Here is a 16,379-nt window from a genome sequence, read left to right as displayed (position 1 = left end):
GAGCAAACCCAACAGGAACAACAGTCGCAAGGATTCACCTCGGACTGTGCCACACAACAGAGGCTGAGCCGAGGACAGGAAGAAGCTGGTCCAGGGTAGGTATGAGGCCAGCTGTGGGTGAGGGGGAAAAGGCAGAAACAGGGCCAGAGAAGCAGAACCAAAGGTCAGAGGTGCAAGGTGAAACTAAATGGAAAAGGAGTGAACATACTAGAAACTGAGTAGATCAGAAACAGAGGACTGCAGGCTGGGCTGTATCAAGGTGAAGGATTGTGAGGGAGCCTATCTGCTGGGTGGGGGGCTGTGTGGCTAGCACAGAGTGAGTTGGAGGTACATTGGTCTGGGAATTGGACAGGGTGTTCCCTGCGCGTGGTGCAGAGTGCCGGGTCCAGGACCCAGACATCCTAGAAGCTGCAAGACTGAGTCGCATAAACCATGAGCCTGAGGAAGCAGAAGTCAGATCATGGGATTAGTTACTGTTCAAGTTTACTGAACTTTACTAAAGTGTTACAGAAACCCACCAAGACCCCAGGCAGCAAAGAGCACAGTGAATGAGAATGTGAGTTCCAAAGCCAGGGGCAGGGTTTGAATCCTACTCCTCCATCTCTGAGCTCTGTGATCTTGGGCAAGTTACTTAAACCATCTCTCAGTTTCCTCTTCCGGTAAATCCAAAGCTTGTTAGTAGTTACATCATACAGTTGCAATGAGGACTGAATTCAACAATAGAGGTAACATTTAACACAATGCAGCTCAGAGAATAAAGCCTCAGTCACTCTCCCTGTAATCACTGTTACTATCATTATTAGCTCCTTTCAGAGACAAAGAAACCACAGCACAGGGATCTAAGTAATGTGAAAGGGATGGGGCTGGGAATTAAACCCGGCCGGCCGGTCTTTCTAGAGAAGCAGGTATGTAATCATCCTGCCTCATATCCTCATCATCCCACTTCATATCAATTCTGAGGATGAAGGTGAAGAGAAGGGACCACGGTGAGAGGCCCAGAAGAATACAGAACAGAGGAACAGAAGCGCAGAGCACAGAAAGGGAGCCTGGAGAGAGTGCAGAGCAGAGCCCAGGGCTGCTGGCACGGGTTAAGGGTGGGAGATTGGACACGTGCATCCGAAGAGCAAAGCACAGCCAGGAGGCCCTGGAGACTGAACCTCTACATGATCCTGGCAATCTGGGTTCAGTCATTCAGTTGAAATGAGCTTTCTAGATGGGACCTGAGGACCCGGTCCCTAAACCCTAAGGGTTTGCTGCAAGGTCATCACTCTGGCCAGAACCACACCTGAATTTGCAGACCTGAGAAGTGACACCGAGAGAGGACTGGCCCTGAGCTTCATAGGAAGGGGCCACAGAGGCTGCAGCCATGGTAGCAGCTGAGACGTGCTGAGTGATGACTACATGCAAGGTACTGTTGGAGGCAGCTCATGATTTAACTCAATCTCCACCACAACCTGAAGAGACCGTTTCTATATTATGCCCATTTTGTAGATGAAGCCATGAAAGCACAGAGAGGTCAAATAATAGTCACAAGGTCACAGAGCAGGTACATCACAGGGGCAGAAACAGAACCCTGGGACAAAACTCAGGCTCTCTGAGTCCGGAGTCTATACTCTTAACCTGTAGGATCTCTAATACACAACCAGGCTCATCTCAGAGGGACAGATTTATGATGCCTTGAAACTTTCATTTATAAATGGCTTCTCTGCCTGAGTCATCAAGGATATATAGAGCAGTCAACTAAAAAGCCAGAAATGGAGCAATTATTAGATAATCCCAACTTGAGAGGCATTCTACAAAATAGCTCATCAGTCCCCTTCAAAAGTGTCAAGGTCAAAAAGGACAAGGAAAGACTGAGAAACTGTCCCAGATGGGAAGAAAAGAGACAGCTAAATGCACTGGGGGATCCTGGATTGGATCCCAGCACTGAGAGAGGACCTGTGTGGAAAACCGGGGTAAATCTGGAGTTCCCGTCATGGCGCAGTGGAAACAAATCTGACTAGCATCCATGAGAATGCAGGTTCGATCCCTGGCCTCGCTCAGTGGGTTAAGGATCTGGCGTTGCCATGAGCTGTGGTGTAGGTCGCAGGTGTGGCTTGGATCCCGCATTGCTGCGGCTGTGGTGTAGGCCAGTGGCTACAGCTCTGATACATTCCCTAAACTGGGAACCTTCATATGCCACGGGTGCAGCCCTAAAAAGACAAAAAAAAAAACAAAAAAAACAAAAACCTGGTGAAATCTGAATGAGTTCTGATAGTATTGGGGCAAGGTTAATTTTAGTCTTAATCAATGTTCTGTGGTTATGTAAAATGCTGCCCTGACAGGAAGCTGAGTGAGGGGCATACGGGAACTCTCTGTATTATTTTCACGGTTCTTCTTTAAGTCTAAAATTATCTAAAAATTTTATAGAATTTAGTGTTGAAAAAACACCCCAAAAATACAAATGACAAAAGGATCAAAACCACTGGCATTCTCAGTTTATAAACTCAGGTGCTTAATCTTTGTCATGGTACTCAAACTGTGTTGCTCCCACCCACGCCTGTGAAAAAGGACTCATCTTGAATGTGACATGAAATCTGTTTGAAATTGTGAAGAACAGCAGCGAAAAGAAGCTGACAACGATTAGATTGAGAAACCTGGATCTTCTTCAGAAGGACAGATCATTTCAGTTTTAAAGGTACAGACATACTGAATCATTATGTCGTACAGCAGGAACTAACAGTGTTGTTAGGCCAATTTCGCTTTGAAAAGCAAACAAACTCATAGGAAAAGAGATCAGAGTTGTGGTCACTGAAGGCAGGGGGTGGGGAAGAGGGAGTTGGATGAAGAAAGTCAAAAGGCACAGACTTCCGGTTCTAAGACAAATACACACGGGGGACACGCTGCACAACATGATGGATATAATTAATACTGCTGTATGTTATATGCGAACGTTGGTGAGAGAATAAATCCTCAGTTCGCATCATAAGGAAAAAAAATTTGTCCTATCTTATTTTTTATCCATATTAGATGATGGGTGGGGTAATTATCACTTCGCGACGTATATAAATCAAATCATTATGCTGCACACAAACTTACACAGGGCTGTATGTCAATTACGTCTCAATAAAACTGGAAGAAAAAAACATCACGTATACATACTTCAAGATGTGACCTTCTCATCTTTCCCTCTCTGAGTCACATTTTTTCAGTGTCCCCACTCCACAGATCCACTTAATACCCACAGGCTGATGGCCACTGCCCAGGAAGGTCCTGGGTCCCTTGGAGGTGGAAAGACCACTTTGTGGGTACAGGTGAGCTTCCCAAAATGCAGCAGGTTTGACACACACGGAGGACTGGGCAAGCCAGGAAGACCCAAGTCTTCATGAAGATCAAGAAGGAGGCAGCCAGAGGGGTAAAAGAGAAACAGAGGTATAGTTCCTGTCACTATTTGTAGAGCACTGAGGTAGACACTGCCTGCATTGGATTGTTTAATCCTCTCCACAGCCCTAGGAGGTAGGATCCGCTATTGTTATTGCCACTTCACAAATCAGGAAATCAAGGATCAGAGAGGCTAAACGACTGCTCAAGGTCACACAGCAAGTTAGCAGTAGAAGCTGGGATATAGCCTGAAAACCATGTTACCACAAGAGACTATAGGCTTCTCTTTCTTTATTGACTTTTTAAAATTTATGGCAGCAAGTGGAAGTGCCTGGGCCGGGGATTGAACCCACAACTCTGCGGCAACCCAAGCTGTTGCAGAGACAGAGCCAGATCCTCAACCTGCTGCACTGAAGCAGAAACTCCTTTCTTGACCTTCTTATTTCAACCACGATTGGACTGGCTCGCTTTATCAGATCATCCTCTGGTTTGTCCTCATCTTAGAAAGTAAGATGTGGGAGTTCCCGTCATGGCGCAGTGGTTAACGCATCCGACTAGGAACCATGAGGTTGCGGGTTCGGTCCCTGCCCCTGCTCAGTGGGTTAAGGATCCGGCGTTGCCGTGAGCTGTGGTGTAGGTTGCAGACGCGGCTCGGATCCCGTGTTGCTGTGGCTCTGGTGTAGGCCGGTGGCTACAGCTCCGATTCAACCCCTGGCCTGGGAACCTCCATATGCCGCGGGAGCGGCCCAAGAAATAGCAACAACAACAACAAAAGACAAAAAAAAAAAAAAAAAAGAAAGTAAGATGCGAAATGAAGCGGGTGACCATCACAGAACCCACGCTATGTACCAGATGGTCCACATCCATCATTCCACTTGATCATCGCCAAAAGGGAGTAATTATCAACTCCATATTCAAATGAGGCAACTGAGGTTCCAAAAGGTTACCAGAGAGCCAAGGGGCTACGCCAGACTTTTTAAGCCTCGATTTTCCTGATGGCCAAAGCCCCCTATTCATTCTATTTCCAAGGAAGACTCATAAGGTGCAAAAAAATCAAGTAGGCAGGAAGAAATAAACTCCTCTTGGAGTTCCCGTCATGGTGCAGTGGAAACGAATCTGACTAGGAACCATGAGGTTGCTGGTTCCATCCCTGGCCTCGCTCAGTGGGTTAAGGATCTGGTGTTGCCATGAGCTATGGTATAGGTCACAGATGCAGCTCAGATCCTGTGTTGCTGTGGCTGTGGTGTAGGCTGGCAGCTGAAGCTCCGAGTGGACCTCTAGCCTGGGAATCTTCATATGTCACGGGTGTGGCCCTAAAAAGCAAAAATAAATAAATAAATAAAGTTTAAAAAAAAAAAAAAAAGAAATAAACCTCCTCTAAGCAGCCCCTGAAAAGTAACCCTGAAAGATAAACCTGAACAGGCATCTTCATGCAGCTTTTGCCACGGTCCCTGATGGTGCCTGTCACATTGATCACATCAGATTATTCAGACCCTGAGCAATTAGAGTAGTTTGTGTTTGTCTGTTTTGCTTTGTTTGTTTGTTTTGCTTGTTTTCTTTTGTTTGGGGCCTATGTCTCTTACTTGAGACGCTTCCATGACCTAAACTATCTAGAAAATCGCAAACACCTCTCTCTCTTGCATTCCAAGGTGGGTTTTGCTTTAAGAAACACAAATTCACAATCCATTTTGCAAAACAGGCATTTCTAACTGGAAACACTTGCACATGGAAAACAGGACCGGCACGGCACTTGGAAGTTCCTTTACTAGTTTCAGCCAGAAGAAAGCCACACCAAACCAGACAAGCTGCCCTAAAAGCAAGTCCAGTCCACAGGTTTCAAACCTGGAAATAGCATTAGCAGTTATCACTGCCTCCTACCTCAAAAGTGCATTTGCAGTAGAGGATTCCATATTCTGAAAGGAAAAGCAATGTGCGGATTTAGGAAAAGACAGAATCCCCAGATCCTAAGCCACAGGCATAGTGAAAGTGGCCGATGCCTTTGCACTGTGGTACCTTGGGGACCGATTATTCCAAAACATTGTTTGGGTGATGATACACAAGACACGCAAGGGACCCTGCCTCCTAGGAAGACAGCAATCCCAGAGCAGTTCGCTGCTGCACACTGCGCATCTTCCCACAAAGGCAGAGGCAAAACCAGAACAGAACACTAATGACTGGTCTGAAGCAGTTGGAAAGTGTCGCAAACCTGAACTAATTTGTCAAATATCTTCATTTCTGAAAGTGTTCACCCTTTCCGTTCACACCAGCAATCTGTGTGTTTAGGAGCAACCCTAAAAGTCCACTTCCCTTTTTTTGCATAATATTTTTTTTTTTTTGCTTTTTAGGGCTGCACCCACGGCATATGGAGGTTCCCAGGCTAGGGGTCGAATCAGAGCTACAGCAGTTACTGGCCTACGCCAGAGCCATGGCAACTCCAGATCCGAGCTGCACCTGTAACCTACACCACAGCTCATGGCAACGCCGGACCCTCAACCCACTGAGCTAGGCCAGGATTGAATCTGCAACCTCATGGTTCTCAGGTGGATTCATTTCCACTGCGCCACGATGGGAACTCCTGCATAAAATTTAACTACTTAGTATAAAATAAGAACCTTTCCAAAGTTCTGGAAGTGAGAAGGGCAGAGGGAACCAAATGAGTCTTTGTCTGGAACTAAATCTCTCAATTGGATTGATAAACGGTAAGCTTTGAATTTAACCACCCACAAACCAACGAGAGTGTAAAAGATAAGTGTGAGTCCAAAGGTGGGAATGTAAACTGGTACAGCCACTATGGAGAACAGTTTGGAGGTTCCTTAAAAAACTAAATATAGAACTACCATATGATCCAGCAATGCCACTCCTGGGCATCTATCCAAAGAAAACCATAATTTGAAAAGATACACGCACCCCAGTGTTCATGGCAGCACTATTTACAACAGCCAAAACATGTAAACAGCTTCAATGTCCATTGACAGAAGACTGGATAAAGAAGATGTGGTACCTATATGCAATGGAATATTACTCAGCCATAAAAAGAACTAATGCCATTTGCAGCAACATGGATGGACCTAGAGATTATCACACTAAGTGAAGTGAGTCAGACAGAGAAAGACGAATATCATATGAGATCACTAATACGCAGAATCTAATTTAAAATGATACAAAAGAACTTATTCACAGAACAGAAATGCACTCAAAGATTTCAAAACGAAACTTATGGTTACCAAAGGGGAAACGCTGGGGGGAGGGATAAATTGAGAAGTTGTGATTGACATAAACATACTACTATATATGGAATGGATGAGCAACAAGGATCTACCATATAGCACAGGGAAATCTACTCAATACTCTATAGGACCTACATGGGAAAAGAATCTAAAAAGGAATGGATAAGTATATGTGTAACTGATTCACTTTGCTGGACACCTGAAATTAACGTAACATTTTAAGGCAACTATACGTCAATAAAATTTTCCTTAAAAAAGAGTGAGCCAGGAGTTCCTGTCGTGGCGCAGTGGTTAACGAATCCGACTAGGAACCATGAGGTTGCGGGTTCGGTCCCTGCCCCTGCTCAGTGGGTTAAGGATCCGGCGTTGCCGTGAGCTGTGGTGTAGGTTGCAGACGCGGCTCGGATCCCGCGTTGCTGTGGCTCTGGCGTAGGCCGGTGGCTACAGCTCCGATTCGACCCCTAGCCTCGGAACCTCCATATGCCATGGGAGCGGCCCAAGAAATAGCAACAACAAAAAAGACAAAAGACAAAAAAAAAAAAAAGAGTGAGCCATATAACAAACATACAACAGACGGCCCTCTTCAATTAAACTCTATTAAATCAAATCCGTGTGGATACAGTTAAAAGTTGGCAATTATCTGGCCATCTTGGAAAGGACACATAGGCACTCTGGCTAATTTCAGCTCTAGAAGGAGGAGCAGATAAAGGGATAAATCTTAAACCTCACTGTTTGTAGATTCATTGCATTAAAATCTGTGACACAGAGAACCGTGTCTGACATAAAGAAAGAGCTCTAGAAATGTTAGTTCTGGTTCCTGCCACTATCCTTATTACTAATATTGTTATTAAGCTGCCCAGATTCACAAAACTATTAAAAACCACTGCCACATTTAGGCAATTCAACTTAAATAAGCAATGGAGATGTTGTAAAGAAGGCAGAACTGAAACCCTGAATGAGCCAACTCCCACCCACAAAGAGCAAGGCACCCCTGCCTCTGACTCGTTCCTTGGGAGAGACCACCTAGCAATTCGGGAGCTTAGAAGCCTTTACTTGAGGCTTGAAAAGATGCCAAAGACTTTCCATGAGAACCAGTCCAGAGAAAGACATTTGATCGCATTTTCCAATGAAAAGCACATGTCCAGGGTACATATGCTTCCTCCACTCACGTATGGATGGAAACAATGCTATGTACGTTCTGTCCCAAGAACTTACTCACGCTTGCCCTACAAGGCTGAACTTTTTCATTTAAATCCCAGCATCCTGCCATAAACCAGCCAACTGAAAGGTTGCTCTGAGAACAACTTCTGGGCAATCTATTCATCCAACAGCCATTCCCCAATCGCTAAAACAAATGTTCGATGTAGTCCAGACATCCATAGAGTTGGTAAAAAGCTGTGGGTTTTTTCACCCTGCTTTTCAGATTCGATTAAGCACCAAGAGCAAAAGACCTTACTCACATGCTTCTACTGGGTTCAAGTTCATTATCTCAAAGAGACATCTGATTCTTCCAGGAAATCTATAAAAGGTCAGGTCTGTAATGACTCATATATTTTCATAACCCATCTGATTATATCCCTTAATCCCTTGGCCCAGTTTCAAACAAGCCAAGCGCTCACTGGTTTGATAAGACAGCACTAGGCAGGGTCCCAACCCACGTGATGCCAAGACGCTCGGCTCCTTAATCCCACAAAACGAGACGCCTCCTTGAGACAAAAAGAGCTCGGTTCCCTGGCTGCTCCAACTTCACCTAAGAATTTCACAGAAAGGGGATCGGGTTTGGCTTTGCTTTGGAAAAATAACCCAGGTTGTGGCACTATTTTTGTGAGCACTAACCTTCGCATATGGTCCTCGGGTCTCTCCATGAACACATACGTGAGAGTTATTCTAGGTGACCTCTGGTTAAAGAGTTTTATATTAAATCCCCGCTAATCTCTGCTGCTCCCTGGACTGGGCTGATCTCTTGACACATCTTAGTTCAGGTCTACAGCAAGCTGCGAAACGACAGCGTGGACCAGTGTGCTGCTTTCTCTTCCCCTTTCCTCCAGTCGGTTCTGCTCCGTCGATCACCTCTCTTTTTCTCCCCTGCACAGTGGAATAGGTGAGCCCACACTGAAAATAAAGAAGGAAGAAGAGAGCTGAGGGAGCCAATGGCTGTCTTTCCAGTGGCAGCACTGGGGCAGCGGAGGAGCCCAGCTGGGTCGGCGCCTGCGCACGCCGAGGCCTCACTGTTTGTTTCGAGGGCCTCGGGGTATTTTTAGAATCTGTAGGGAGAAGTTAAGCTGCACAGGGTGGCTGTTATGCTACTAATGACACCCTGAGCTCGAAGCAGCAGGATTCACACACAGCCACTGCTGGAGCTTCAGGGGATGGAAAGCCACCCTTAGAAACCACACATCCATGGAAGTGGAGGTGGAAAAGAAAATGATTCTTCATAAACTAAGCTGGAATTAAGTATTGCAGGGCTCAGGTGTGAGTCATATAATCATGAGGTTTTTATGACGCTATAGAGGCCATGCATCTAACTTTTTCTTCCTTCCTCCCCTCCTGCCTTCTTCCCATTCTTTCTGTCTTCCTGGTATCTCCTTAGGGAACTGCTCCTTTCCATATGCTCCTAGAAGTGAACCCAGTGATCTCAACCCAGTCAATCCAACAACCTTTCCTGGGAGTTCCCGTTGCGGCACAGTGGAAACGAATCCGACTAGGAACCATGACCTCGCTCAGTGGGTGGAGGATCTGGCGTTGCCATGAGCTGTGGTGTAGGTGGCAGACGAGGCTCGGATCCTGTGTTGCCATGGCTGTGGTGTAGGCCAGCAGCTGTAGCTCTGATTAGACCCCTAGCCTGGGAACTTCCATATGCCACTGGTACGGAACTAAAAAAATAAAATAAAATTTAAAAAAAAAAACACCTTTCCTAAAATGATCAGACCAGGAATGGGAGTGCCTGAGAGACCAGCTAATGAAACTATTCCCTGGGCCTTTTCCTGGGGGCATCAGGAAAGAGGCACTTTTTATTCCTGAAATTATCCACGGTGAGGAGGCTGTAAGCCTTGAGCTGCTAGAAGCCATCATTCCCTGAAATGAGGATAATCCGGAAAAGTCCAGCCAAGAGATGAGAAGGAACACAACGTCCCTGATGGCTTCTGTGCCCTAAGTCCTGCTCCACCTGCAGCCTAGTGACTCCCTAAACATCCCAGTGACCTTAACCAATAGAGTTCCCCCTTTTTTCCCTTTGAATGGAGATCCTACCAAGAGCACCCGAAAGAAGCTTAAATGCAAAGTGATTTTTAATTGTAAACTTCTAAAAAAACACCAGAGGAATGCTGAAGTACAAGCTATAAGCCTATCCACTCCTGCACACCCTGTCGTCAGAGGTACCAGCCCTGCCAATACAGGGCCCCAAACTGCCCTCGTTTGCCTCAGAAAGCAGAGGGGAAATACCAAGCCAATACCCCTTACACTTCAGGAAGCAAGTGTGATGATCCTTTCCCAGAGCTGTCACCTGGCACCCTTTCATTTGCTGTCATTCCTGGAAAAGCAAACCTCCCCGATGGTTTTCAATGCCACAGCAGCGTGTGGGCCCTGACCTCGGATCACATAATCCCCTCCATGGAGTGATGCTGATGCTGAAGAAGATGATGATGAACTTTCAGTAGCCCAGGGCCCCGCGCAACGCAGCCAGCCAGCACCACTTAGACTTAGATGATCTGGTTAAATCCTCACAACGACTCTTTGAAGCAGGTGTTCTCACAAGCCCATTTTACAGATGAAGAGACTGAGACTCAGGAGGAACAACCTTGAGATCACACAGCAAGTAAGAAGTGGAGCTGGGCTTCTGCCTCCACCCCATGGACCTCCAAAGCCTGAGGTCGACCCCTATCTATTGAACCACCACAGCTTGAGGGTCTTTTGCTTGCTATTTATTTCACACTGTGTTTTCCCTCCTGGCCTGTCAGCCTCTCTGCATTTTCACTCTCACAGAGTTCCTACTGAATCTGTGTTGTATCTTCCTGATCCTCTTGTGTGTGATTCTCCTTCATTCCACTGAGTGATTTGTCAAGAGGGGTGAGGGGGGCATCCAGACCAGCTCCATCTTGGTTTAGGTAATCCTTGGTAGAGCCATGCATCCGTTTCTCAGGAAGAAAATTCCCCATGTTTCCAAGTGATGAAGTTTTAAAATTTTGTCCCTAAAAAAGTAAAAGATGACTTAGATCATCCCTAAGACATTTATAGTATTACTAGTTCTCAAGCTCTCCAGGAGAAAAAAGAACCTAAATGGTTCTTTGGAACTTGATTCTGAAGTCTGGTTCTGTTTTCCTGACCTAAACACCACAACCACCTAAAGAAACGTCAAACGTAGATGGAAAAAGGTGTACACAAAGATGTGCATGATCATGAGTTTATGACCGTGAAATGTAGGAAATAACCTCAATTCCAACAATAAGGGATTAGTTAGGTCAGCTGTGCAGTGGAAGCATGATTTGAAAACATCAAACCAACTCAGCATTAAAGTTATGTTGAAGAAGAATACACTGAGGAGAAACAGACCTGACATAATCCCCAGTGAAAAAAATGCAGATTTTAAAATGTTTATTTTTACAAAAATGAGAAACGCACAACTTTAAATGACATAAACTAAAATGATAACAGTAGTGGGCTTTATGAGTAATTTTTGGGGTGTTTTTTTTTCCGCCTTGTTTTTGGGGTGAAAGATTTTTTTGTTTTGCTTTGAGAACATTTTATAAATGGTTGTTTATAAGAAAAAGACTACGAGGATTTGGATGGTGAAGATGCTACTGAGGTTATCAGTGAAGAGGAAAGTACAGGCAGGATATGCCAGCATAGGAGTCGGACTTAGGTCAACTGCCTGGGTTTGGATTCTGGTTCTGTTGCTCTTTCACTTTCTAACTGACCAAGTTACCCACTCTCTCTGCATTTCCATTTTCCACCTAGAAAATCGTGATGAAAATGGCAGTACCGACCTCGTGGCGTTGTTCTGAAGGTCACATGAGCCAACACATAGGAAGCATTTAAAGCAATGCATGGCATAGAGTATATTCTACATAAGCTGTTGCTGTCCTTATAGTGTAAACCACTCAAGACCAAGGTCCTTATCTTATCCATCTCTATATTTCTAGACTGTATCACAGAGTCTCATGCACAGCAGGTATCGGATCAATGTCTATTGAACGGTGCTCAGTTGGATTCCAGGGGGGCAATGCTAGTGTTTTGAGGAGCAGCCACTATGCTACCATCTCACTCAGGATAAGTATTGCATCAATCTCCCCCCAGATCTTGTCCTTCGGGCTTCTAAGTGCTGAAGGGTCAGCAGTTGTTCTGATGGCAAGTATGGAGCACTGATGGTTAACAGAATAAAGGGGACAGTTGAGAAATGGCATGGCCACAACCCAGTAAAGTTGAGCAATAGCCTGCCATCTTCCCCCACTGTCCTGTTCCGGACTTTTTTGGTTGTTTGAAAGACAAATGCACTCATACACAACAAAAGAAGAGAGTGGAATCATGTGAGGTAGGGGTATCTCAGGAAATCCAAGTACAGAGAACAAAACAATGGTGAAAGCTGTCTTGCCAAGTGCCCATTTGGATCAGTGGTTAGATGGTTGGTTGGCTAGAGCTGAGAATGACTTTTCAAAAGATCATAATACTAGAAATATGTTAACTCAAAGTATATGGAAACATTCATTTGCCAAACTCTGGATGACATCAGATCCCACATGGAACATGGAAGATGCCTGTTCTCACCCACATAGCTTGCTCCTAGTGTGTCTGAATTCTGAACTCATCCTTAGAAATCCCATGAGTTTTAGAAAAGTAATGTACAGATAAATGAATATAAACTCTTCCCTCTTGAACAAAGAGATCAGCCCAGAGGCCATCTGCTCAGCATACGGCCATAATTCAAAATGACAAGCATGTGGAAGATGCAAGAATATTAAATGAGTCTCAGGCAGTTCCAGCTTTAGGCTCAGTGGATTCGGGAACATCAGTTCGTCACTGATGCTTTCTCTCTTGCTGAGATACCTATCCAGACTTGAACTGTGGCATATTCATCAGTGTCCCAACTTCCAAATCTCCAGAAGATTCACCAGCTTCGGGGAAGTTTGGCCATCAGCTTGTGCTATTAGACAATTACACAAAGAACTGAGAACTTGAACCATAGAATTTGGAGGATGTACAAGCATGTTAGAAACCCAATCGCCAATCTCATATTTTACATATAAAAAATAACAATAAAAAAATAATAAAGTTTAAAGGAGTCAAGAGGATGTGCCAAGGTCAGGAGGACCATAATCAGAGTCTCAGCGCACATGCGTTTCCTGCCCTATTGTGTACTCAATAGGTAACCATCTGCCTAAATATGGCACAACTCATAGAGAGGCTCTTAGTTAAATTTCCCAGAAATATGCTGTATGTATGAGAATAAGCTAAGGAAGTATGATAATTTACCCACATGCTGAATGATTGACAAGATCATACTATAAATGGGCCTCAAAGTGAACAAATGAGAGAGTGAAACAGAAATATTCAAAAACAAAAGCTCTTCCCCTCACCCCTAAGTGTAACTAGAAAGACCAGTAAATCTCCCAGGTCAAACCATCCCTGCCTTCCTCTTTATGAATTAGAGAAACAGCTTTTCAATACACAAGAGGAATAACAGATTTTGAAAGCTTACAACATGACAAGCACATCATAGATTGTTTCCCACTGCCTCCTCATCACAACCTTACAAAGAAGATATTATCTGCCTTTTTCCAGATGAGCAAACTCAGGCTCTGAGAGGTTAGGTAATTTCTCCAAGGTCACACAGCGAGTTTGTTCAGTTCTAATGCATCCAAGTTTTGCAGTGCCGTGTCTCCCATTCTTCCCAGGCAGAAGATCCTACAGAGGGGCATGGCTGGCAGTAAGATGGTTTTTTTGGAATTCCTTTATAGGCACACCATTTGGGACCTGTAAGTTATCTCAGAAAACCAATTCCACCAGGAGCCAGGCTAGCCCATATGCTCTCCCCGGATTCATCGTCTAACCAAACTCCTGTGATAATTTCTTTCTTTTTCCTTTTTTTTTTTTTTTTTTGTCTTTTTGCCATTTCTTGGGTCACTCCTGAGGCATATGGAGGTTCCCAGGCCAGGGGTCCATTCGGCGCTGTAGCTGCCAGCCTACACCAGAGCCACAGCAACGTGGGATCCGAGCCACATCTGCAAACTACACCACAGCTCACGGCAACACCGGATCCTTAACCCACTGAGCAAGGGCAGGGATCGAACCCAACCCGCAACCTCATGGTTCCTAGTTGAATTTGTTAACCACTGAGCCACGACGGGAACTCTTCCTATGATAATTTCTTTATCTTGACCCTACAGGTATTTGTCTCATCAAAATTAGAAGAATTTAGGCAAAGGAGACAGAAAGCAATGAGGAAAAACCAGCCTTTAGACATTGTTAGCTCTGGGCCTTACCTACATTCCTTGCTATGTTTCCTCCACATGGCCAGGTTTTTCTCTTCAGTGGAAGACCTAAATTCTTAGGCCCATCTTGCCTTCTCTCATCTCTCACTCTTTTACTGTGTCAGTAAAGGTGCATGTCTTTTAAAATGCACAGGTTTTCTAGATACATTCAGACACTGACACCCTCAGACACCATTTCAATGAAATTCGGAGATGGTTAGTAGAAACCAAAATTCAATACTGAAGAAAAGGCATCAGTATGTTATGACTGGGGTGGCAGTGTCTGGCATTTTCTTCTGAAAGAAAGTGAAAGAAAATCAATTCTTAGTTTGTTTTTGTTTTTGTTTTTTTTTGTCTTTTTGCCCTTTCTTGGGCCACTCCCGCAGCATATGGAGGTTCCCAGGCTAGGGGTCCAATCTGAGCTGTAGCCACCGGCCTACACCACAGCCACAGCAATGCGTGATCCAAGCCGGTTCTGTGATCTGCACCACAGCTCACGGCAACGCCAGATCCTTAACCCACTGAGCAAGGGCAGAGATCAAACCCGCAACCTCATGGTTCCTAGTCGGATTCATAAACCACTGAGCCACGACGGGAACTCCCTTATTCTTGAAAATGAAAATAAAATCAGCTTTAACAGGCTTTTTGTTTGAATATCCTAATAGATTTCAGGAGATTCAGCGATGTTAGAGAAATACGGATATATGGTGCGGGGATCAACCAGTTTAAGAACGGCAGCTACTAAAGGCTTACTGAGGGCCAGGAACTTTGCTACATGTTTTCTATGCATTTACCCTCGCGACCATTCCTAAAAGATTCGGTCAAACCTATATCACATATGTAGAAACTGAGGCTCAGAAAAGTGAAGTAAATGGGCTCAAAATGACCTCGTCTGAGAAGCTTTTCCATGGCGAATGGGTCATGCTTCTTGTTAAAATAAAAACAAGGACAGGAGTTCCCATCGTGGCTCAGTAGTTAACGAATCCGACTAGGAACCATGAGGTTGTGGGTTTGATCCTTGCCCTTGCTCAGTGGGTTAAGGATCTGGCGTTGCCGTGAGCTGTGGTGCAGATCACAGAACCGGCTTGGATCACGCATTGCTGTGGCTGTGGTGTAGGCCGGTGGCTACAGCTCAGATTGGACCCCTAGCCTGGGAACCTCCATATGCCATGGAAGCGGCCCAAGAAAATGGCAAAAAAGAAAAAAGAAAAAGAAAAAAAAGAAACAAACAAAAAAAACCCCAAACAAGGACAGCCATTTCTATCTCAATAAGTTGCAAACATATACTTCCTGACGTTCTCGTCTTCCAGTGGCCTCCCCTCTCTCTCCCGTGGAATTTGTATACGAATTTGTGGCTGGTCAACCAAACTCCCTGGATGGCTGTCTTAATTTCTGGGAAGGATTATCTGAGCAGGAATGGGTCAACCCTTTCTGGGAATGAGAGAAAGTGCTCGTTTAAAGCATCTTGCTTCTGGAAAAGTGACTCAGAGAGGCACTCAGCCTTGTAAGCACCTGAAATGCCAGGAAAACAGACTTTTTGGCCACTGAAGAGGATCTCATGCAAATGGCTGGCTCATTCAGGTCTTTCCCTGTGGACGGAGGCTGAGAAGCAAGCACCCCCCCACCACCACCAACTTTCCCAGCACTGCAACCTCACTCTCCCTACCAGAGTCATACAACCTTCCCCTTAGAACAACCTGTGTGTTTACTGATAAACAGTCCTGGACGAGCTCATTAATAATTTACTCTGGGAGTTTCCACTGTGGCTCAGCAGAAACACACCCAACCAGCATCCATGAGGATGCAGGTGTGATCCATGGCCCGGTTCAGTTGGTTAAGGATCCGGTGTTGCTGTGGCTGTGGTGTAGGCTGGCAGCGACAGCTCCAATTCAACCCTTAGCCTGGGAACCTCCATATGCCGCACCTGTGGCCCCAAATCTGCACCCCCCCCAAAAAAAAAACAAAACAAAAAAATAAATAATTTACTCTGGATAATGGGCAGGAGAGGGTTTGGCAGTCATGGCAACAACTCAAAGTCCTTATTTGTCGTGGTTTATTTTTAAGTATCAGAAAAAGAGGCCATTTTTTCCTCTAACATCGAATTCCTGATGGAAACTGGATATGTGTGAGAATGAGATGGGAACGGGTGGAGAAAAGATATCTTAAAAATGCAGTCATTAAGTATCAGGACAGGAAAATAACTGAAACAAAGCATTTCTTGGCCTTACACTGCACCCTTCTGGAAGGAAGAAGAAGTGAAAAAACTACATCATTTCTATACTCAACTTCGCTCTATTACTATGAAAACATATTCATATCAAAAATTCAG

At 44.9% G+C, this 16,379-nt stretch overlaps 1 protein-coding gene across 4 annotated transcripts in view; it reads right to left on the bottom strand.

Moving 5' to 3' along the window:
- The window catches only part of SLC1A2 (solute carrier family 1 member 2), a 168,472-nt gene that overhangs the window by 123,060 nt on the left and 29,033 nt on the right, over positions 1-16,379 (bottom strand). Inside the window, exons 2-3 of one of the 4 annotated variants that reach the window (XM_085011449.1) lie at positions 10,175-10,774; positions 8,424-8,699 (exon numbers count right to left, since the gene is read on the bottom strand). The exons of 2 other annotated variants lie outside the window; for them this stretch is intronic. In XM_085011449.1, coding sequence (XP_084867575.1) covers positions 8,424-8,452 — 29 coding nt within the window. In that variant the 5' untranslated portion in view covers positions 8,453-8,699; positions 10,175-10,774. Of the gene's footprint in view, positions 1-8,423; positions 8,794-10,174; positions 10,775-16,379 lie in introns of those variants that run through there. One more of the 4 variants, XM_005660995.4, reaches the window with a different exon arrangement.

The sequence above is a fragment of the Sus scrofa genome, chromosome 2, assembly GCF_054392235.1.
Source record: "Sus scrofa isolate SSC_HxYL_T2T_F1_AM1 chromosome 2, Sscrofa_HxYL_maternal_Yorkshire_Landrace_v2.0, whole genome shotgun sequence".
Classification (NCBI taxonomy): Eukaryota; Metazoa; Chordata; class Mammalia; order Artiodactyla; family Suidae; genus Sus; species Sus scrofa.
The sequence above is the reverse complement of the archived record's forward strand: the minus strand, read 5'-3'. Positions and strand labels throughout refer to the sequence as shown.